Source organism: Macaca fascicularis, chromosome 2, assembly GCF_037993035.2.
Source record: "Macaca fascicularis isolate 582-1 chromosome 2, T2T-MFA8v1.1".
In the NCBI taxonomy this organism is placed as follows: Eukaryota; Metazoa; Chordata; class Mammalia; order Primates; family Cercopithecidae; genus Macaca; species Macaca fascicularis.
Genome location: NC_088376.1, coordinates 134,751,278 through 134,774,571, shown reverse-complemented (window position 1 = coordinate 134,774,571; position 23,294 = coordinate 134,751,278). Strand labels below are relative to the sequence as shown.

The 23,294-nt window shown below is 43.5% G+C and overlaps 1 protein-coding gene across 16 annotated transcripts in view; it reads left to right on the top strand.

The window, feature by feature from the left end:
• Positions 1–23,294, top strand: part of EIF4E3 (eukaryotic translation initiation factor 4E family member 3) — a 133,381-nt gene that overhangs the window by 14,714 nt on the left and 95,373 nt on the right. For 6 of the 16 annotated variants that reach the window (XM_074032726.1, XM_074032723.1, XM_074032724.1 and 3 more), the window contains exon 1: positions 10,390–10,592. The exons of 2 other annotated variants lie outside the window; for them this stretch is intronic. Coding sequence is in view for 5 of the 14 variants with exons in the window: in XM_065539498.2 (XP_065395570.1) it covers positions 13,728–13,903 (176 nt within the window). In the remaining 9 variants the exon portion in view is untranslated. Of the gene's footprint in view, positions 1–10,389; positions 10,593–13,189; positions 14,462–23,294 lie in introns of those variants that run through there. 8 more of the 16 variants (XM_074032721.1, XM_065539498.2, XM_074032722.1 and 5 more) reach the window with 5 other exon arrangements.

Genomic DNA, 23,294 nt, shown 5'->3' with positions numbered 1-23,294 from the left:
CTGGGGCTCATGGCCTTAGGCGATCCTCTGGCCTTGGCATCCCAAAGTACTGGGATTACAGGCATAAGCAACTACTCCCAGCCTGTGACATTTCTTATAGTGTTGATTTCCTGGTAGTGGATACTTTCAGCTCTTGCATATCTGAAAACATCTATATTTCTGTTTTTTGTTTGTTTGTTTCATTGATTTTCTCTATTATTTTTCTGTTTTGATTTTATTGATTTCTGCTCTTTATTTTTCTCTTCCTTATGCTTGCTTTGGGTTTACTTTGCATTTCTTTTCCTAGTTCCTTAATGTAGGAATTTCGGCTGTTGATTTCCACTTTTCTAATGTAAGCATTTAGTGCTGTAAGTTTCCCTCTCAGTAGTGCTTTAGCTGCATCTGACATGCTTTAATATGTTGTATTTTACTTTTCATTCCAGGTCTATGTATCTTTGAATTTTCTTTGAGACTTCCTTTTTAACTCATATATATACTGTTTAATTTTCAGGCATTTGGAAATTTTCTGGTTCTTTTTCTGGTATTGATTTATTTTACATTTGTTAAGTTTTGTTTTATGGTTCAGAATGGTGAATATTCCATGAACTCCTGAAAAAAAATTGTGCTCTGCTAAAGTGCTATATATGACAAATAGATCCTGTAGTCTGATTTTGTTGTTCATTTCTTGTGTACCCTTGCTGATGTTTTATCTAGCAGTTCTATCCATTGTTGAGAGTGGGCTGTTGAAGTTCCCAGCTATAATTTTCTATTGCCTATCTCCTTTCAAGTCTGTGAAGTTTTGCTTCGTGTATTTTGAGGCTCTGTTGTTTGGTGCACACATATGTAGGATCATTATGTCTTCCTGGAGGGTTCTTTTGTAATTATGTAATGTCCTTTTCTGTCTCTGATTTACTCTAAAATCTGCTTTATTTGATATTAATATAGCTACTCTTAACTTTGTTGGGTTATTGTTACGTTATATCTCTTTTTTCATTTTTTTCCCTTTCAACTTACCCACATTGTTGTATTTGAAGTGAGTTTTTATAAATAGCGTTTTGTTGCATCATGGTTTTTTTTGCTGTTGTGTATTTGCTTGTTGTTTAATCCACTCTACCTGGTGAAGGTAAAAGTCTAAGCTTCTCACTTGGCCTTGCTGGCTTAGGTAGGGGAAGGATCACAGTTTTTTCTGTTGCATTTGGCTGGCATAGTTATGTCTAAGAGTTTTCTGTCTTGCAAGGCTGCTCTTTTGGCTAGAGAAACCAGACTTTTCTTGTCTATGCTTGTTAGCATTTTCAGGTTGCCAGCTTCTCCATCTCTGAGTCTAAGATATATGAGACAAAAAGAAAACCCAGGGAACTTACTGCTGTGTTGTTCCTTAACCTAACTGCTATGCCGCCTTTTGGCCTCTTTCAGAGTCTTCTTACGTTTGTTTTACATAATGTTCAGGGTTTTTCACTATACTTTGTGGGAGGAATTGAGAAAGCATGTCTTATTCCATCTTCCTGGCAGAGAATCTTCTCCATCATTTTTGAATAGATATTTCACTGAGTATAGAATTCTAGGTTGACAGGTTTTCTTCTTTCAGTACTTTAAAGAGTTTGTTCTGTTATCATCTTGGTTGTATCATTTCCTATGAAAAAATATCTCTGTTTTGTGTGTGTGTGTGTGTGTGTGTGTGTGTGTGTGTGTGTGTGTGTGTGTTTTGGTAGAGATGAGAGTTATCGTTATGCTACTCAGGCTGGTCTTGAACTCCTGGCCTCAAGCAATCCCCCTGCCTTAGCCTCCCAAAGTGCTGGGTTTATAGATGTGAGCCGCCACACCCAGCCTAATTCTTACTTTGTTCCTCTGTATATAATGTATCTTTTTTTCTGCACTGTAGCAGTTTGATTATGCCTTGCCTTGGTGTGATTTTCTTCATGTTTTTTGTGATTAGAGTTCATTGAGATTCTTGAATCCAAGGGTGTATTCCTCTTGAACAGCCACTCTCCAAAAGCAGGTGACTCAACCAACTTTATGGTAAAAATTAGAGAGCTATTAATTTGTAGTTGAACTATGATATTTTCCACGTTCTAAATTGTTTATTTAGTAGGTGGTCATATGTTTTGTACACCAGATATTCAAGCACCTTCTGCCACAGTGCTCTGTTTTGAACATTTAGGGCATAACTTGAATATTTTCATAAGTCAGAGACTCACCTCATTTTCCAGATGATAGAGATGACTTCAGAGAAGTGAAACATTTCCTAAAGTTTCCTGAAGTTGCAACTATTAGGAGCACAGGCAGACTTAGGGTTTGAACTCCATACCTCTTGCTGGGTGATGATGGGAATGTTATTTAACCATTTTGAGCCTCCAGTGTGTAAAGTGGGAGATGATAATCATACTTATTAATACCTCATCAGGTTGATATGTGGATTAGATGAGAATAGTTAAGGATTCACAGAATGGTAGCTGTTGTTGCTGTTGATATTTTTCTTTAATAGACTTTCTTTTGTAGAGCAGTTTCAAGTTCACAGCAAAATTGAGTGGAGGGTACAAGGAGTTTTCCATGTATCCCATCCTCACGTATGCATAGCCTTCTCCATTATCAACATCCCACACCAGATGGGTGCATTTTTTATAATCAAGGAGCCTACATTGACACATCGTTATCAACCAAAGTCCGTAGTTTACATTAGGGCTCACTCTTGGATTTGTACATTCTATGGGTTTTGACGGGTGTCCAGTGACATGTATCTGCCATTAGAGTATCATTCAGAATAGTTTTATTTTCATAAAAATCTTTGCTCTGCCTATTCATTCCTTCCTCTTCTACACCTGAACCCCTGACAACCACTGATCCTTTAACTGACTCCATAGTTTTGCCTTTTTCTAGAATGTTGTATTAGTTGGAATCGTACAGTATGTAGCTTTTCAGATTGGCTTCTTTCACATAGTAATATGCATTAAAGTTTCCCCGATGTCTTTTCGTGGCATAATAGCTCATTGCTTTTTAGCAGTGAATAATATTCCATTGTCTGGAGGTACCATGGTTTACTGATCTACTCACTGCTAAAGGACATCTGGTCTCCTTTCAAGTTATGGCATTTATGAATGGAGCTGCCATAACCATCTCGGTGGATTTTTTTTTTTGTGGACATAAGTTTTCAACTCAATTGGGTAAATATCAAGGAGTATAATTGCTGGATTGTATGGTAAAAGTATGTTTAGTTTTGTAATAAACTGCCAAACTGTCTTTCAAAGTGGCTGTACCATTTTGCATTTTTATTAGCAATGAATGAGAGTTCCTGTTGCTCCACATCCTCACCAGCATTTGATGTTGCCAACGTTTTAGGATTCAGACATTCTAATAGGTGTATAGTGGCATCTCATTGTTTTAATTTGCAGTCTCTGGTGACATATGATATTAATCATCTTTTCGTGGTGCTTATTTGCCATCTGTATATCATCAGCAAGATGTTTGCTCAGGTCTTTTGTCCAATTTTAAAATCACGGTGTTCATTTTCTTATTGTTGAATTTAAAAATTTCTTTGTAGATTTTGGAGCTATTGGTATTTTTATTTGAATTATTATTATCTTAAGTGCTTGGACAAGAGTTTCATTGAAACCTCAGCATTTTAACCAGCAAAACATGAAAATGTTTTCTTCTCATTTTTTGGAGGGAGGTGGAGAAATGATCTTCACTTGAAAAAATAAAAATGAAAAGATGTTCTCCTAGGTTACTTTGATCCAGAAAGAACTTTAGGCTGCCTCTTAAGTAGAGCTGTGACTTCATGGGCCCTCCATGCTGTAATAGCCTCCCCACAAAATTAGTTTGTGCCATGTGCTTTTCAATGGTTGCCTTACTGAGGAGTGGGAAGTACCTGCTTAGCACAGTATTGCCTTTCTTTGTTAGGAATCTGTGGATTCACAGGGTGCTCTGCTGTTATCAGGGTGGTGACATTACACCTATTAGCAAGTCTCCTCAACTTGCAGAGAACTGCTCTGGCCTGGATCATTCTGTAGAAAAACTAGTTACTAATGCTATTGAAGAAAAATATGTCCCATGATAGATGGAGGTATTATATTATCTGATTTCCATTCTCCCACCCTTCACTGTGCGTCAATAGATTTATATCATGGGATTCATTTTCATTTTATGTCTTTTTATTTACGCACCAATTCTTTTGCAAGTAATTTTAATTCTTCATTTTATGAGAGTGAGGCTCTGTGCCGGTGTACTCCTATATAAAATAAAGGAAATGATTGTTTTTAATGCAGATTTGAAAGAAATATAATGGATTTCAGCTACACCAATTTCTCCCCATTTAGATGAGATGAACACCTAGTTAGATGAGGAACATCATTCCTCATATAATTTGAATACATCCTGTTTCCATGACAACTTGTACTTACCAGCTTGCCTGGTAAAAGAAGTGCTTGAATTCTTCCTTTGATAAAAGATTCGACCAAACACTGGGGCCCCAGTTTCTTAATTCCAATAATTTCATTCCAGCCTGGGGCCAGTTTTCTTTTTAACATGGGTTGATGTTGAGGATTAGAAACCAAAAACGATTTTAGAGGTGAATTCATCTTCAAAATAAAAGGAGAGGACTCATAGGCCGAATACTAATGAGCACGAGAAATGAAGATACTTGTGCAGGTCATAGTCATGTTCTGATATCTTCCAGTTAAATTGAATCAACAGAGATGATGCAACAACTTATGAAGATGCTATTTGATTTGACAAAGAATGATTCAGTTACTCATTTCCATCCGGACGTTATAATCAGTTGGCTTGTTTTTTTCACTGCTAATTTATATCTTGCCATTATGGGTGGCTTGTGCCCTCTTACTGCTGAATTTCAATTCTAATAAGGAGTATGGTTTTATTAATGATTTTCCCTCAGAATGAAAAATAGGAAATTATTTGCATCATTAACTGTGCTTTTGCAAACTATGAAAAACACGATACTATGTTTAATTGACAAACTTATGTTTCATATGTTATAAAATATTTTAGTCCAATAAGGCAAGCAGACATGACCCTTAGGCACTTTAGGAATGATAGGGACTCATCCCAAATTTAGGATAATTCACAGTGTATTTTTGAGTGACCTGGTAGGTTTTGAAAGGACAAAAGTGACTCAGCTATCTCCAAGATAATTGTCAACCACAGTATATATTTGTGACATCAAATACTTGCATAAAGTCATCTGAGGGGTACCATGTTCATCATAGCCTTCATGAGAGCTCGTCTTTTGTAATGATGATGTAGTATGATCAATGTGTGAATATTTTTAGCCTCTGGGAATAAGATACTATCTTACCACAAACACTAAGAAAATTTTAAAGCAAATACCATAAGGTGCAACATGCCATTATGTAGATAATATGTAACTAATAAGAAAGAACAGGAAAAGACTGAAAAATTAACAGGATCTTTCTGTATTGTAAGTATGCAATTCCTGCTGATGGTAAAAGAAAAGAGATTCGGTAACTGAAGGGATCTCATTGGCCTAAACACTGCACGTGTCCTCATGTTTCCTAATGGATCATTTTGCACAGTAGTTACAGTTCTAAAAATGTCATGCAATTATGATTTTTTTTAGAAAACAAATAATGCAGCTTCATTTCAAAAATTGCTTTATTTTCCTTTACTAATTGTTCATCAGTTGATAATGGCTTCTCAAACTTTAGTGTACTTAGCTCTTAAGAAGTAAATGACTTATAAAATATTTCAGGCTATACTTTAATGAATGTTTTTAAATCACAGAAGGATTCATTATTCAGATATTTATTGAGTTTCCAGCACATGAGCAGTACTTTATAACAGTCTCTGAGGACCTCAAAGGTGAGCTCCCGACCCCTCAGGAAGCTTGGGTTAAATATGGTACAGGGAAAGATGGTACAGGTGGTCTTTTTGCAGCCTGAATTATCACGTCCTAATATTTTGCCAAGTCAGCTTATATTTTCTGTATCAGGATTTCTTATGTCATAAATATGATTATTTCAGCTTAAAATAAAGCTTTGGAAAGCACAATACACTTCCTCAGAGAACTGGCTTACAAAATGTTCCCCTAAATGATCTATGAACCATAACTGAAAGCCCCAAACAATATTTTATCCTTAAAGCAGCTTCTTAGACGTAAAGAAATGACTTGCTTGCTGTTGATTTGTCCCACTAGGCTAGCTGTTATCAGCCCACAGTGGGGATTACAGGCCTCCAGGATGGTTGCTGAAATCCTGTGGAACAGGCAGTGCTGCAGGACCTGCTCCTTGCGTATCTACCACGCGCACATTCAAGCATATGTTTTTGGACTTTCCTCTGATCACTCGCCTCTCTACTGCTCATTGTTTCCTCTCTTAAAAATTGCTGAAGACAAATTTGAGGCCTGCCAGTTCACCCCTTCAGTACAGTTTCTGATGTAAGCCATCTTTGTATCTCTGATTGATTGGCTGGCCAGTAATATTCAGAACAACTCTTTGATAAGAAGCCAGTGATTGACAGTGTTTATTACAGGGTTGCACATGATAGCCACAATCATTGGTAATAATCTAAGTGCCCAACAGGAGGAGTTGGTTATACGAATCATTACTCCTCCAATCAGCAGAATTCTGTGTGACTACAACAAAGGTCCTTTAATCAGAGCTCTTAGACTGGCCACAAATCCTATATATTTGAAATCATTGAGACTTTTTTTAAATCACGGAAGAGCTTGGTTACTTCCCAGTGCTCTTTTTGCCAGGATAAGGGATTTCCTCCTGGTAAAGTAGTTTGGGCACCGCCCAGCTGTATCTCTGGGACTCTGTGAATGTCCCTATCTGGAGTGTGTTTGGTGACTTACTTCCTGTGAGGGAACTTGGCCTGGCCCTTGAAGGATGGTTAGACAATTTAGATGGTCAGAGGAGAGAAGAAAGGTCTAAGGCAAAAGTGTGAAGATATGAGTATATACGGTGTGTTTACCAAGTGGGAAGTAAGACCGTCATTGATTCAGTAAAGCTGGATCTCCCATGTGCCAGACACTGTGCTAGGAACCCAGAAGACAGCGGTGGAGGGGGTGGGCCCAGGCCTGTCTTCGGGAGCTCATGTTGTGGCAGAGCTGAAAATGCACCAAGAGATAGGGACAAATCTGTTTGGAATATATGTATTTCCATGTATAGCTATATCTCCAAATATATAGATTTAACATATATATTCCAAGTATATGTAAATAGAGTGTATAATTATATCTCTCTAAATATATTTGGAAATATACTTGCAAATGCATTTGGAAAAGGGGGTCAAGGTGTAGACGATTTCAAAGGCTAGATTCCAGATTTCAGACCTCAGCCTATGAGAAACAGGCAGCGCTTTATGGCTTTTGAACAAAGAAGTAATAGGACAAAAGTGCTTTTTAGGAAGACCAACATGCTGTCCATAAGAAAGATACACTGGCAGAGGAGAAAGACAAGAAATTAGGAGACAAAGCCACAGACTCTTCCTTTCAACCAATATCTGCTGTATACCCAGTTTGTTTCCTTAATAGATGTTGCTGGTGTGCCAGCCTTGGACAGTCCCTGCACTAGGCACTGGGTGGACAAACGTGGACAAGAGAGGCCTGGCCGTCTCCACTTGGACTGGATATTCTGGTTCGGAAGATCGGCAGTAGATGTGTGCAGCTGACACATGCCCTGAAAAAAATAATGAGAAAGGGGAGAAGACCTGCTTTAGAGTGGAGGCCTAAGGCAGGAGAAGGAGTCAGCCATGCCAAGCAGAGGGACTAGCAGTTCAGGAGAAAGAACAGCATGTGCAGATGCCCTGTGGCCACAGAGAAGCTTTGAGGCAGGGGGAGAGCTCAGCCACGGGTTTGGAAAGGCAGGAAGGGTCCAGAAGATGCCGAGTACTGTTGGTCACCAGAAAGTCTGGGTTTTTTTCTGAGAGCAGGCAGAAGCAAACCAGTGTTTGAGGGCTGTTGGTCAGGCTGCTGTCTGGCAGGAGATGAGAGGGTCAGGTGTTAGAAGCAGGGAGACCTGTTAGGAGGTTGTTGCAGTCCTCCAGACCATGCTTGGCTGACTCAGGAGTAAGGACTGGGAGTGGCTGGCACCAGTGGGAATAAAGAAGGAAGAGCAGGCTGGGCATGGTGGCTCACGTCTGTAATTCCAGCACTTCGGGAGGCTGATGCGGGAGGATCACTTGAGGCCAGGAGTTCAAGACCAGCCTGAGCAACATGGCGAAACTCTGTCTCTACAAAAAATTTTAAAATTAGCAGGGCATGGTGGCATGTGCCTGTAGCTACTGGGGAAGCCGAGATGGGAGGATCGCTTGAGCCTGGGAGGTCGAGGCTGCAGTGAGCCAAGATTGTGCTACTCCACTCCAGCCTGGGCAACAGAGCAAGATTCTGTCTCAAAAAAATAGCAATAATGATAATAGAGGACAAGAAGAAGGAAGACCAACACGCGGAGTGCAGGCAGATCAGGACGAGAGAACTCAATGTCTGATAGGTGGATGGATGTGGAGAGTGGGACAACCAAACCTCAAGGCCACATTTTCCAGGCTTAGCGACCACATGGACCTCAGTGTCCTCACTGCAAATGCTTAGCACATGCCATTTCCTTTACTCCTTTCTCTTCCATTAGCAGCTCTGAACAAGAGAGGCCTGGCCTGGCCCCTAAAAGACCTTCAGAGGTCTTTTGGAATCTAGAGATTAATAACACTAGTTGAGCTTTTTCTATGTGCAACTTGCAAGGTGCTTTATAGACAATGTTTTCTTATACATGGCTTAGAGCAGTCCCTTGAGGGCGCTCTTGTTATCTTTGTACCCCAGATGAGGAATCTGGAGCTCAGCAAGGTTAATAACTTCCCAGAGTCACAGGGTTTACCCATGGCAGGATCTTGGTTAGAGCAGGGATCAGTCTCACTCAGAAGCAATCATCTTGAACCACACCGCAGCCTCCCCTGACCCGTGAGTATCCCAGAATAGTTTCAAGTCTCCCCTACCTCTCGAAGCCATTGCTCTAGGATTGACCAGCTGCAACACACCTTTGTTGGAAGCTTCAGTCAGGGCCTGTGCCCCAGGCCAGACCCTTCCTGTGCCCTGTACCTACGGGAACTGAAGACTGCCATCTAGTGGCCATTGCCTTCTTTTTTCTTTTGCTGTTAAAAGAAAGGAAAACGGAGTTCCCACATAAAAGACAGGCCTGCATATTTATAGAATCACACCCTGTAAACAGGAAACTTCTCAGTCTTAGAGAAGGAGCCCAGCAACATAAACAGCATATTGCCAATGAGTTCCCCCATCCATTCAACAAACACTTAAATACACACACACACATTCTATTGGAATGTAGGCTCCCTGAGACGGGAATTTCTTTTGTCTGTATTGCTAATGAACCTGGAGAGCTTAGAGCAGTGGCATTTGCATAGCAGACATGCAACAAATATTTATTGAGTGTGGAATGAATGAATGTCTGACATTTAGTATATCTTTACTATATACCAGACACTTGACATGTACATTTTCTCATTTAGTCCTAATGATAACTCAAGAGATAGAGACCATTAGCATGTCCAGTCCTCAGATGTGGAGACTGAGGCACAGAGAGAATAGGAAGCTTGCCAGCTTTAGGGAGAACTAGCTTTGATCCAGGTTTTCTGACATTAGAGACCGTGTGTTCCCTCCTTTCGAGGGAACCACTGGCCAGTTCCCTCCCATGTTCTGCCTTTATTGAATGGAAGGCTCCCTTCCCAAAGTGTTGAGACAGAGGCCATCAATGGAGAGAATGGCACTAGCTAACTCTGGCTGTGTGACTTCCAGTGTCCCTGAACCCCAGATTCCTTGTTGAGTAAAGGAGGAGACTGAGTTAGGACCCCTGCCTTCCCTTCCAGCGTCATCATTCTGCTGTTCCTGTGACTCCCAGGGAGCGGATGTGAGTAGAAGAGAGAGGACCACTTGTTGCTAGGCAACCAGCACCCACCTCACCCATGTTGCCATGGTGATGATGAAAGTTGGGCTGATGGGATTACCAGCTCCTGCTAATTGCATATGAGCGCTCAGGTTTCTGTCTCTTTCTTGCCTGCTTCCTTGCTCTGACTTTCTCATTCTTCTAGGAACTGTAGAGAGATTTCCCCCTCTCCTCCATCTGCAGCCTCCCTGAGGCAGCCTTAGTGCAATGGAAAGCAACTGGGAATGGAGCCTGTCTGTGTGTCTGAATAGCTGTGTGACCTTGGGCAGGTTACCCAGCTTCTCTGGGCCTTTCTTTTCTCATTTGGAAAATGAAGGTGTTGGAACAGTGATCCCTGTCTAAGGTTCTTCCCCACTCTCAAATCCTTTGATGCCTAGGGAGCATGTCAGGGGAGCAGACCACACTGTTACTAGGCAACCAGCAGGCACCCTGCCCAAGTTGCCTTGGTGACTGGATGCTGGAGGGGAGGGGAGTAGCTGCTGCAGCTAATTGCTTAATTATTTATGAGTGCCTCAAGTCCTTCTTGTTGTTTTCATTGCTAGAGGCTGTGGGGTCACCTTCTCTTCCTCTCTTCTGCCACCCCAAGTCGTCTGTGTTGCGTGTCATGCAGTGGGAGAGCACGTTGGTCCGGACCTCAAGCTACCCACGTTCTAGTCCCGCCTCTGTCATTTCCTAGAGCTGTGGCCTCGGGTAAGTCACCTCACCTCTCTGGGCCTCAGTTTCCTCATTTGTAAAGTGATGTGTTTGCTTAGATGATTGCTGAATCCCCTTTCTACCTTGAAATTCTAGTTCCTGCCGTCCAGTTCCCAGATGAGGGAAATTTCCCTAATTTATTATCTTCTAAGAATGACTCTGAAGAGCAATAAAAATAATTAAGTCTCTTACATATTTCAAATAGGAAAGGAATGAAAATTGTGCCCATTGTTCCCTCCTTAGCCATTTTGTATTATCTCTTTTATTAATCTTAAGGTCATTTAAATTTTATCTATTCATATATACCACTTACTTCCAAAAGAAATTTGAGGGATTCAGTGTAAGGTGCATATATGCTATTAGGTCTTTAAAATAGAAGTAGGAATAAATATAAAAATAGTGATGCTTCTTCATTGGCTAATATTGGTGGTGTGATTGAGCACCAAATGTAATTATGAGCGGCCTGGAAGCCAAAGCAAAAAGAGAGAAAGGTATATAATTGCTATTCAGTAAAGAAAAACTGCCAGACTGTTCCTAGTTGTAAATTCTGGAGGGATTTTTTTCATGTGGTACACATTCCTTTTACAGAAACTGCAGATAAAAATTCTTGACTAGCCCTTTTTTTGCTGAGGATATTGTTAAAGGACATAAGGAAGGAGCTAAACTTGACAGTTTGACTAGTTTTAATCATTAGAAAGCAAAACTTCCTCTCTACCCATGCCTTGGAATTTTATATAGATATGTGTCACTTCGTAAATATAAATTTTCAGAATCAACCATTATTTATAAATCAGCTATATATAAATTCATGTAACCACTTTGCAAAGCAATTTGGCAATGTGTATCAAATTTTTAAATGCAGCCAACAATTCTTCTCCAAACTTATTCTGAGATTAGCTTGTGCAGATGAAGAAAGACATAAATATAAAAATACTTATGGTAGGATTATTTATATAAGAAAATGTCTAGAAACCACATAAATGTTGGAGGCTAGTGAATTAAATTATATTACTTCTTTACAATGAATTACTTTGCAGCCCTTAAGATAAAGTAGATCTATATGTTTTGATATGGAAAAATCTTCAAGGATATAATGTTAAGTAAAATAAGGTGCAGTATTGGTATTGAATGCTTCTATTTCAGTTATAAAAAAATACAGATTTATAACTTAATTAATCTAGATATATGCTTGCATGTGCATACTTGCATTTTTCTGGAAGGAAACTGTTGCCAGTGGTTTCCTCTGGGAATGAAGATTGATAGTCTCGGGAGGGAAGGAGACCTACCAGTCACAGCTTGTTTTTACTATTTGGACTTGTTAGTGTTCCATGTAGAGAGGCAGGAGAGTCTGGCAGTTGAAAGTCTAGACTCTGGAGTGGGAATACCTATGTTCAAATCCCAGCTCTCCCACTTACTAGCTCTGTGACCTTGGGGTTATCTTAATCTTATCTCTGTTCCTCATCTGTAAAATGGGTTAATAGTATCTTCCTCATTGGCTTATTGTAAGGATTAAATGAGTTATTAAGGGTAAAGTGCTCAGAGCAGTTTAAACAATGCCATATACCACCCTTCTTGGAAAAATGAAAGGAGATATTAAGCAACAAGATAAATGCATCTAACCAAAAGCACTCTCCTCCGTTTTAGTGTTGGACAGATTTTATAAAATCTGTCATTGCTTCCAACATTGTATGTTATATAGAAGCTAAATTTAAAGCAGGGGTCACAAAGTAGCAGTCTTATTTTTTTTATTGTCACTTTATGTGACCTTGATTACCTTTTAGGGAGGGCATCTACTCTGGGATTCATGACAGTCTATGATGATGCTCTGAAGTCCCTGAACTCGTCTTGTTTTGTAGCTCTTCCATCCCAGCGAATGCTCAAGGCATGAACAGAACACATGCTAGGCCAGGTAGAAAATCAGTGAGGAGATGGAACCCCATGCCCTTCACTGCTCAAGGCCAGAGAGGAACTATCTAGAAATTCAAGTGTAAAGAGGATGTCCATGTTGGTTGCGACATGTGTGTTCACATGCCTCATGCCTTTGCTTTTCTTTTGAAAAAGAAAGTGACAGAGACCTGGGGAGAAGCAGTGTTAGGAGGGTCCCTCCTACTTTGGGCTCAGGAATCTCACCGCCTAAGGGACTTCCTGAGTGCTCAGAGGTACAGGAAGCAGAGCGCTGTGTTCAGAGCTGCCCACTTCCCTCCTTCCTACTCGCAGGTGCTTTAGGGCAGATCTGGATACTTCGGCTGATTTTGGGAAATGTTCTCTGAAGTTAGCCACACGTTAAGCCGGCTTGAGGCCCTCACTGTGGTCACATGGTAGCTCCAGAGGTTGGGATGGGGGCTCTGGCCCCTTCAAATCAGCGGAGTTCGGAAGTATGCTCTCACTAAAAGGAATGCAAAGCCCACCTGCTCCAGCCTCATGCCCCAGTCAGTGGTTCTCCTGTTCATTCTTCTGTCTCGCCCTTTGTTCTGTACTCGCGGGCACTGGAGGCTCTTTATCCATTTGGCCATCGGTTCCCCTCTCCATCTATCTGTCACACCCAACTGTGCTTCCATCTGCCCTCCATCCCTCCTTCCCTCCTCCCGCCATCTGCCAGCCTTCCCTCCATCCTTTTGACTGCTGGTATGTCTGTCCATCCCTCCTTCCCTTGCACCACGTGGGTCTGGGGCTCCATCCCCTGGCCCATCCATCCCTCCATCTGTCCCTAGCCTGCCGCTCCATCCCGCTGCCCTTCTGCATGGCTGCAGAGCCCGCCTGCAGACCGTTCCCAGGTCCCTCTCACCCCCGTGGGCCCTCTAGTCCGTCCCCGGCCTCCACTCCAGGCCGGGCCGTCGGTCCCCCCACGCGGGTCCCGCGCCTGTACGGGATCGGCCCTCCATCCCTTCGTGGGCCTGTCTTTGTTCGGCGGACCCGGCCCGGTGGTGCCTCCCACGGCCCCTACGCGCGGCTCCCAGGCCCTGAAGACTGCGAGCGGCTGGCAGCAGGCAGCGGGCCCGGGGCGGGGCGGGGCGGGGCGGGGCGCGCGGGGCGGGGCGGGGAGGGGAGGGGCGGGGAGGGGGCCGGGGGTGACTCAGCCGCGCTCGCCCCGCGGTCCGCGCGTCCGCCGGCCTGGCAGGCGGGGCGGAGAAAATGGCGCTGCCCCCGGCCGCCGCGCCCCCCGCCGGGGCCCGGGAGCCGCCGGGGTCCCGCGCAGCCGCCGCCGCCGCCGCCCCCGAGCCGCCGCTCGGCTTGCAGCAGCTGTCGGCGCTGCACCCCGAGCCGGGCGCGGTCCCGCTGCACTCGCCCTGGACCTTCTGGCTCGACAGGTGAGGGGGCGCGGGGCTTGCTGCGCACGGCCCCGACCCGCGTCCTGCTGCCACCGCCGCTTTGTCTCGGCGCGGCCCTTCGCCCCGGCCCCGCTCCGCTGCGGCGCAGACTCCGGCCCCGCCGCGCGTCCGCCTGCGCGTCCCGGGACTCGCCCCGCCGGGTCGGAAGCCAGCTTCGGGCCGCGCCGGGCGGCTGTTGGGCGGCCTCGCCTCCGGGCCGGGGGAGGACCGCGCAGCCCGAAAAGTTTCGGCAACACTTTCTACCTCTTGTTGCCTTCCGAGCGGAACGCGGCGTGCTGGCCGGGTCGTGGGAGAGGGTGGGCGAGCTGGGTGGGGGTGGCCGCGTCCCCACTGCAGGGAGAGGGCTGTCCTGCTTACCCCGCGGGGCGCCTGGGAGCTCAGGACACGACCTCAGCTGTGACAGCGCTCGGAAAAGTTGCCCATCCCTTGGGAGGTGTGCGGTGGTGCAATGATTACTGCACGTCGGGCGCCCCCACCCCGTGTCCGGCCGCTTCTGCCGTGGACTCCTCTTCCAGTTATTCCTCATCCACTGGGCAGGTATTTCCTGAACACGTACGGTGGAGCCACACACCTGCTATGCGGTGGAGATTCAGTAATGAACAGCAGCTCACCTTGTCAGGAAGGGGGTGAATTATGGCTTTCCCAGGGTACAACCCAGGTGCCATCTTTTCAGAAAGGCCCCCTGACTACCGTATCTAAGATAGAAACCTTGCTCCATCGTTTTGTATTCTCTTGTCCTTCCTTCTTTTTCTTCCTAATGCTTAATGCAGCCGGATTCTATTATATATGAATTTGTTTACTTTCCGTCTGTCTCCCCAGCTCCTCAACACTTCCCTCAGTTAAGGATAAAAGAGCAGTGGTTTTTTGTGTTTGGACATTTTGGACCTAGAACTGTGCCTGGTCTCTGGTAAGAATACCAGAAATTGTTGATGAATGAATACACGAATGAATGCAAAGCCCCTTCTTAGTGTCTGCCCTGCAGTGGGTGCCCAATGATGACACCTCAAGGTTGTCCCAAGAGCATTTGGAAATTTTGATGAAACCGTGTCTGCTCTGGCTAAGTGTTAGGAAGAAATGTGTGACTGTTCTGAGAAGTTTGCTTGGTACACACAAACCTGGTTTGAAAAGGGTTTGCGTAAAATGATTGCAAGATTTTTTTTAAAAAGTGGTATCTTTTTTTGGTGAAGACAATCTCGTTTCTTTTTTCCTTTTGGGTTCTTATAGCACCCGTCTATAAGAATTGTCACTTGCTGCCATTTTCTTTGCCGGAGACCCAAAAAAGTTGGGGGTGGGGGAGATGGAGTGAGTCTTTCAAAACATTTTCACTTTCATTATGGGATGTGAAGAGAGCGTTATACTGTCATAACAAGAGTGCTTTTGGCAGACCTTAGCAGAATGAAATCATGTGTCTGTTTTCATAGGTGTGCTGCAACTGTGCTATTGTTACCTGGTATCTGTTTTCAAGGTGTTAAACCTGGACCTGTGGTCTAAATTGTGAATACTGCAGACTGGTGGAAACAGTATCAAGACAGTTTCTTTTTAACAGGTCTAAAATTAGTTTACATTTAGGAACAACACTTTTAAGGACTCGTCTAAAATGTCAATACTACAGATAACGCAGTCTTTTAAGACTAGTAGCTTAAGATTATAGTAACTTTAATGAAGACACAAACTATATCTTACTATTGATTTACACATTTTTGTTCTCTGAAGGTCGATCATCAAATGAAACACATTATTGCCACAGTGTCCAGATCTTTAATAGAAATGGCTGTTAATTTAGAAATTATAATGAGTTCCAATATTGTACATATGAATTCATTTTGCCCGATCAATCATCTCATAATTTTTATTGAACTTTTTCTACTTCTCTGGGAATCCATTACCTTTATGTAAGGTGCCCCTCTCTCCCTTGAGGTTATGAACACATTGTGTTCTAGAAGTTCATTAGTAACTTTTCCCCCCAGGTAAGCAACATTCTAGAGACTGGTGAGGTTGTCAGGAGAGCCCTCCAACGCAGCCTTCCCTGCAGCATAGCCAGTGTCCACCTGGCAAGATGACATCCGTTTTTGAGTTCCATAGCATGCAAAGGCCTCCTGCTACTTAAAACTCTCCTTTGGCGTCCTACCTCCTGGCCTGTCCTACCTTCCAGCCTACTGTGTGCTGATGAGCAAGTCACCTAGCTGCGCCAAGCCTCACTTTCGTTGTAAAATGGGATAGTCATAGGCTATATCTCACGGGGTGGTTCTGAGGATTAAATGAGAGACATGATGTGCAACACCTAACAGGTGCCAGCTGGTATAAGGAGCTTCCTAAGTGTAAACTACTAATACTGTCATTACCATGCTCCCCAGCTACCAACCCCTCCCCATTCCCACACCCCAACAAACAGTCTCTGGAGCAGCTTGTCTGAATTCCATGTTGGGAAGCCAGAAACCTAAATTCATTCCCCCCACTGGATGAGTTGGAGAACTACTCAGTAAAGTTATTAGTATTTTTAATAGTTAACTCCAATAAGTCCTTATTTGGTTAAAAAATTAGACTGTATGGCTAAGGATTTCAGCATTTGAGGGAGGTAATTTTAGATTGGGGGTACAGGCTGAAGAGTTTTTCTCCCCTTTTCTGGATATTTAAAACTATCCTGTCTTGATTCTTGGAAGCCACTCTGGGTTATATGTCTCTAACTGCTTCCTTTTGATCTTATGGTGACCCCCTTCCCTCTGAGTTTTTTTCCCACAAGACTCAGGCCTCAGGCCTCTTCTTTGCTCCATTTACACCAGGGGTCTCATCCAGTCACAGTGGTTTCACGTCCACCTGAATTTTGGTGGCTCCCAAAATCTTACATTCTTAGATCCAGTGCTCCTTCCCCTTTGTCTCCATGGATGTCCAGTGTAATACACAACCAGACTCAACGTGTACTGAACTACCTCCTCAACTGCCTTCCCAAACTTGCTTCCTTCTATCTGTGTCTCAGATAAGAGCAGTTAAGAGCAAGTCTATCCTTCCAGTTGCCCGGCCCAAAAATCTTGGAGTCATCTGTAACCACCTCCCACCCCCGTCCCCAGAGCAAAAGCCAGAGGGCTTACAAGTAACCCATAAAGCTTTGCAGCTCTTCCTGCCCCACCCAGGATCCTTTTCTCCCTTGTTACTCTCCCTCCTACCATGCCCTTTCTGCTCATCAGTCCCCTTGCTCTTTCGCCATCATCCCAAGCAGGGACCTTAGCCACTGACGCCCCCTACTGCATGGAGTGCTCTCGCCTCCATCAGTGCTTGCCCTGCTCTTTGCTGTCCTTCAGGCCTCTGCTCACATGTCACATTCTCAGACCTTCCATATTAGTCCGTTCTCACACTGCTACGAAGAGTTACCCAAGACTTGGTAACTTATAAAGGAAAGAGGTTTAGTTGACTCACAGTTCCACATTGCAGTGGAGGCCTCAGGAAACTTACAATCATAGTAGAAGCCAAAGGAGAAGCAGGCACCTTCTTCACAGGGCAGCAGGACCAAGTGAGTGCAAGCAGGGGATATGCCAGAAGCTTATAAAGTCATCAGATCTCATGAGACTCACTCACTATTATGAAAACAGTGTGGGGGAAGCCACCCCTATGATCCAGTTACCTCCACCTGGTCCTGCCCTTGACATATATGGGGATTATGGAGATCACAATTCAAGATGAGATTTTGGGTGGAGACACAGCCAAACCATCTTATGTTCCCTGACCACTGTTATGAAATGGCACAAGCGACCTGACTCACACACCCCGAGCCCCTGACCCTGTTTTATTTTCTCCATAGCATTACCACCATTGGCTTATCTTCTCCCACTAGAATGTAAACTTCATGAGGGTAGAGTTTTCGTCCTAGATGCCTTATCCTTAGCTCCTGGGTTGGAGCCTAGCACAAGTCAGCCTGCACTGAATACCATGAACAGGGTGCTGTTGAATTCTACCCGCAGTGACTTCCTGTGGTGGCTCCATTACTCTGCTAATCATTTGCAAGTCTCCATCTCCAGCCTTCAGCTCTCTTCTGAGTTCTGGACACATATCTGAAAGCTCAGGAAGTCCACAGGCACTTTAAATGCAGTACTGATTCTTCAGTGACTGAGCCGATTTCTCTCCATTCTCTTTCTCTTCTGCTGACCGCGTGTTGGTTAACCATCCCACCATTCAGTTTTTCAGAACTGGAATTTCCATTTGATCCTTGAATCTTCTTTCTCTCAAGCACCCTACTCCACCCAGTTGTGTATCGCATACTGTTAATTCCCCTGGGAAAACTTGCTCCAAGTGTGAGCCATTTTCCCCTCTCCGTGCCCTCTCTCTGCAGGTTCTGGTTGTGTCTAGTTCCAGTTACCTCCTAGCCGGCTCTTAGCTTCCTGCCTGCTCCCAAGCTCTGCCCCTCTCCAGGCATCCCCCACTTGGGCTGGCATGGTTAGCCTTCTAAACATACACCTTGTCTTATTCCAAAACTCCTTTGCCCCGTGCCTCTGCCATAGCAGCGGATTTTTACTTTATGTCTCTTACCACCTAAGAGGGCCTCTGTTGTGAGGTTATGTGATCCAGACAATAGGGATTCTGGATCTCCACCACCACTTCTACCAGAGCAGCTGTGAGAGGTGGTGAAGTGGTGGTTGGTTTGTTTTAGAAGTGGGCCCCTTTAGGCTGGATGTGGTAGTTCATCCGTGCAATTGCAGCACTGTAGGAGGCTGAGGAGGGAGGATCTCCTGAGGCCAGGAGTTTGAGACCAGCCTGGGCAACACAGAGTTTGAGACCAGCCTAGGCAACAATAGAGACAAGCAATACCTTGTCTCTATTTAAAAAAAATTTAGCCAGGCTTGGTGGCAAGAACCTGTAGTCCCAGCTACTTGGGAGGCTGAGGCTGGAGGATCCTTTGAGCCTAGGCATTTGCTTGAGCCTGAATTCGAGGATTTGGTGAACTATGGTCACATCACTACACTCCAGCCTAGTTGACAGAGTGAGACCTGGCCTTTACAAATACATACATATATACATACATATATATATAAAAAGACCCCTTTAGTTTCAGTAAAAGATTCCCTGCCTTTTTTTTTTTAAGGAAAACTGTGGACTTACAGATTATGGTATACATTCATATATTGCTTTTTAAAAGTGGAACCCACCTCTTAAAATATATTAATATATGTATAAATATATATAAATATGTATATATAAAAATGTGTGTGTGTATGTATATATATATATATATTTTTTTTTTTTTTTTTTTTTTTGAGATAGGCTTTCTCTGTTCCCGAGGCTGGAGTGCAGTGGTGCAAGTATGGCTCACTGTAGCTTCTATCTCCCGGGCTCAAGCAATCGCTCCACCTCAGCCTCCCAAGTAGCTGGGACAACAGGCATGTGCCACTACACCCAGCTAATTTTTGTATTTTTTGTAGAGACAGGATCTCACTATGTTGCCCAGACTGGTCTCAAACTCTTGGGCTCACATAATTATCCCACCTCAGCCTCCCAAAGTGCTGGGATTAGAGGCGTCCTGCCCAAACCCACCTCTTCTTTAACCGTATCACCTACCACTCTTCAGCTCTGCAGTACCACTCAGTCTGTTCACTTTTCCTGGTCACATCAGACTACTGGCCCTTTCCTTGGATGTATCTAACTGCCTCATGTCTGTGACTCTGGGGAGTGCACATTACGGTGCCTGGTACACAGTAGGTGCTGAGTGAGTATTTGCAGACTTTTTTTTTTTTTTTCTCATTAGAAAGGTGAACCATCATATACAACTGGCACCAACTCCACCCGATCATGGTTTAGCTCCACCAAGTCTGTGTTTCTCAAAGTATATTCCCTTATCCACCCATCAGAATCACCTGGCTGTGCTTGTTACAGTACAGGCTTCCCACCCTCCCCCAGACCTACTTATTCAGACCTCAGTGGTGAAAGGTAGATTTGTAACAAATGCTATATAGATATCCAAACTTGAGAGTTACCGCTCTATGTATTGATCATATCAATTGAGTGTATTATTTACCAGTCACCATTCCAGGTTATAAGATTGCAAACATGACTACACCTTGGGCCTTGTCATCGCAGGAGGGATATCTCACATGCTGAATGTTTCAGTAGTATCAATGAAGAATTCTGAGAGGTGTTGAGTTCTAGAGGGACCAAAGGGTGCAGTACTTCAAAATACATTTCAGTGGTGTGGTCCATAATAACAAATGATATGGGAAGGTAGGGCCTAGCTTGACAAAAGGGACCCCAAAGTCATCCTTATTCATTGAGTTGCCTCCTGGGACTAGGTTGGGGAGGAGACTGGATGGAAGGGCCATGACTGACAGGTGGAGAGTGGCTGGCATCTGAACTCTTCTTGTCTTTTTCCCACTCTTGCCCTCCTGAACCTGTAGGCTCTAAATGGCCCAAGATTTTATTTTTTGTGAGGAGTAAAGGTCCTCTGAGAAATCTGGCAGGGCAAGGCGCTGACGTAAGAGTACTTCCAGCATTTTCACCTCAGGTCAGTGGTTGCTTCTTGCAGAAAGGTGTGAGGACCTTTCACATCGACACTCAGAAAAATTTCTGGTCCTTACCTGGCACTAGCTGCTCAAAAACATTTCTGCTTTTAATATTACAGAGACCATTAACTTACTTCCAAACCCAGGGCACGTGGCAACCATTTAGTGATCTGTCATGGGAATGGTTCACAGCTTGGTCTTTCTGAATTTTGTTGTAAACTCTAACACTGTTGTACTTCTCCAACCATCCTCTGTGTACTAAAGGATTAATATATCTCAAGAAAAGAGCCCCAGTTGCTACTGTCAGAGAGCTGTAAGATAGACTAGGAATGACGATAGGAAAGCAGGGAGAAATCAAAATCAAATAAACGTAGAGAAATAAAACCTTTAAATGATGTAGATATTTTCAGTAAATGCATTATTAACTATCAGTAATAGGGCTTGGGCCATTTTTGTATGCGACTCTTGATCAGACAGGAAGCTGGTGTAGCCACAAGCCACAGATCTATCTAAAAGTGATTAAAATGAAATCATCTTTAATGGAGTGAATGGCATACGAGGGGCATACTTAATCATGTAACTGGGCTGTGCAAATTTTCCCTCTGACAGCTGAGCCCGATATTGTAAATCCAACAGGAAGACTAGCATTTAGAAGTTATAGCTCTGCCTTTAAAGTCTTCCCCTTTAAGGTGGGTTCTCTTGGCTGAAACGAAATTATCTCTCACGTGAGATGAAATATGGTCATCATTGGTTTTTTCAGCAAACATTTGTTGTGTGCCTGTGTATTGGGCATGTGTATCCAGTAATTGGATATACTGTACCACATACTGTTTCAGACATTTTTTCCCACTTTAACTTGTTAATATGAACTACAGTTTACTCATTTGTGTTAAGCACTGGACTGGATACTGTACATAATTATCCACAAAATGTTCACATTATTGAAGTAGGATATATCAGCAACATTTTACAGGTGAGAAAAATGAGACCCAGAGAAGTAACTTGCCTGAGGTCACACAGCAATATAGAACAGAAACAGGATTTGAATTAGGGCTGTATGACTCCAAGCCCTGGTGTCCCTAACCCCACTGCACACTGCTTTCTTGTGAACGTGAACGCAGATGGGACACAATTCTCTCATATCCTAAAATATGGGAGCTGGACAGGACTTAAGAGGTTATCTGGCTCTACCTCTTAATTTTACAAATAAGGAAACCAAGAGCCCGTTTCATGGGAGATGATTCAGCCAAGGACTCCCTGCTTCAGAATTTGCTGAGAAAAGAAGAGAGCCCTTGCCTGAAAACCCGTATTTAAGTGCTTTTACAGAACTGTCCTTCACATTTAAGGATAACTTCTTCTTGATGTCTTTGGGTGATGACAAATGCGTTTGTGACAATAGTGATTTTACGTTTGTCTTGTGATGCTGTAGTTCTTTAGATTTTACTTTCCAAGTTAGCATTTCTTATGGTAACTTGATTTAGATGACATAGGCCAGCATGTCTCAAACTCTAATGTACATACAGATCACCTAGGATTTAGCAGGTCTCATGGGGACCTGAAGACTGCCATTCTAATAAGCTCCCAGGTGATGCTACCCATTGCCTGGTTGCACTTTGAGTGGCAAAGATGCAGGCAGGGTTCGAAGAAACCTTTTTAGCTTCTTTGCTTTTTAAGAAGCATCTCTGGATATACATATGGATTGCAAGTGGTGCTATGGCCTGATAAAAGATAGCCAGGTAATGATTAAGATAATTTCCTTAGGTATTTACAGAGGCATCTGTCCCCATGAACTTTCTTAATGAGCTTAGGCTGCAGCAATTATATCTTTAAAAGTGGAGTTTAATGGGGAAGGCATATTTGGGAAGTCTGAATGGAGGATTGTAAGCTGCAGACAGCGGGGGCCATGCTTGGTGCAGTGTGTTTATGAGGGTGCCAGGCTGAATATTGGTCATGTAGGAGCTTTTTAGTTTAGGCTAATGACTAAGGGCATGGTTGTCAGGTAACCTTTGGTGCAAGTCCCAGATCTGCCACTAACCAATGGTGTATATTTGGGCAAGTTACCTTACCACCTTCAGACTTAGTTTGCTTAGCTTTAAAGTGGCGTTGCAACTATTATTTACCTAAGGTGTTTTAATGAGGATAAAAGGAGATCAGGTATGCATGTACAGCATGATATGTGGTCTTTCAGTTATTGGCGGCCCAGCATTTCTGGAATAAGAAAAAGGATAAAATGCTTTCAAGCACTTCACTTCTTCCTGAATTGTGTTATTTATGTTACATTTGGGGATATTTTTATTGCCAGGGATTCTAGTGGCATCTAGCCCTCTCCTGCACCTCTGCCTCTGTGCTTTGCCAGCAGTGTGGCTAGATGTATGGTGGGCAGGCGAGAATGACAGGCAGGAACAGTTGGTGGGCCTAAGGAGGGATATGACATAAGATGTGCTATGGGACACCTATGCTGACAATGACTGCTCAGTTATTATTGGGAGTCAGCCTAGTTTAAGGAGAAGGTCATGGGCCTCAGAGCCAGATAGACCAGGAGAAGAACCTAGTCCTGCTACTTAAAAACAAGTTTACTGAGCCTCAGTTTCCTAATCTGTGAAGTGGGGATAATGAAACCAACCTGACAGGATTGCTGTAAGAATTAGAGATAATATCTGCAAAACCCATTCATATAATACATGCTTAATAAAAGGGAGCCATTATTACATTAATATTATTAAATAAACAGGAAACCCCTGGTGGAACTATTCAAATTCTTTAACCTGATCCATCAAGGGGCATTTATTGTTCCATTGCTGTGTTCTCAGCTCTAGCTGTATACCATGGGAGGGCAGCGTATGATTCAGAAAATTCCGAGCCAGGGTCCTGATTCCTGGGTTCTGTGA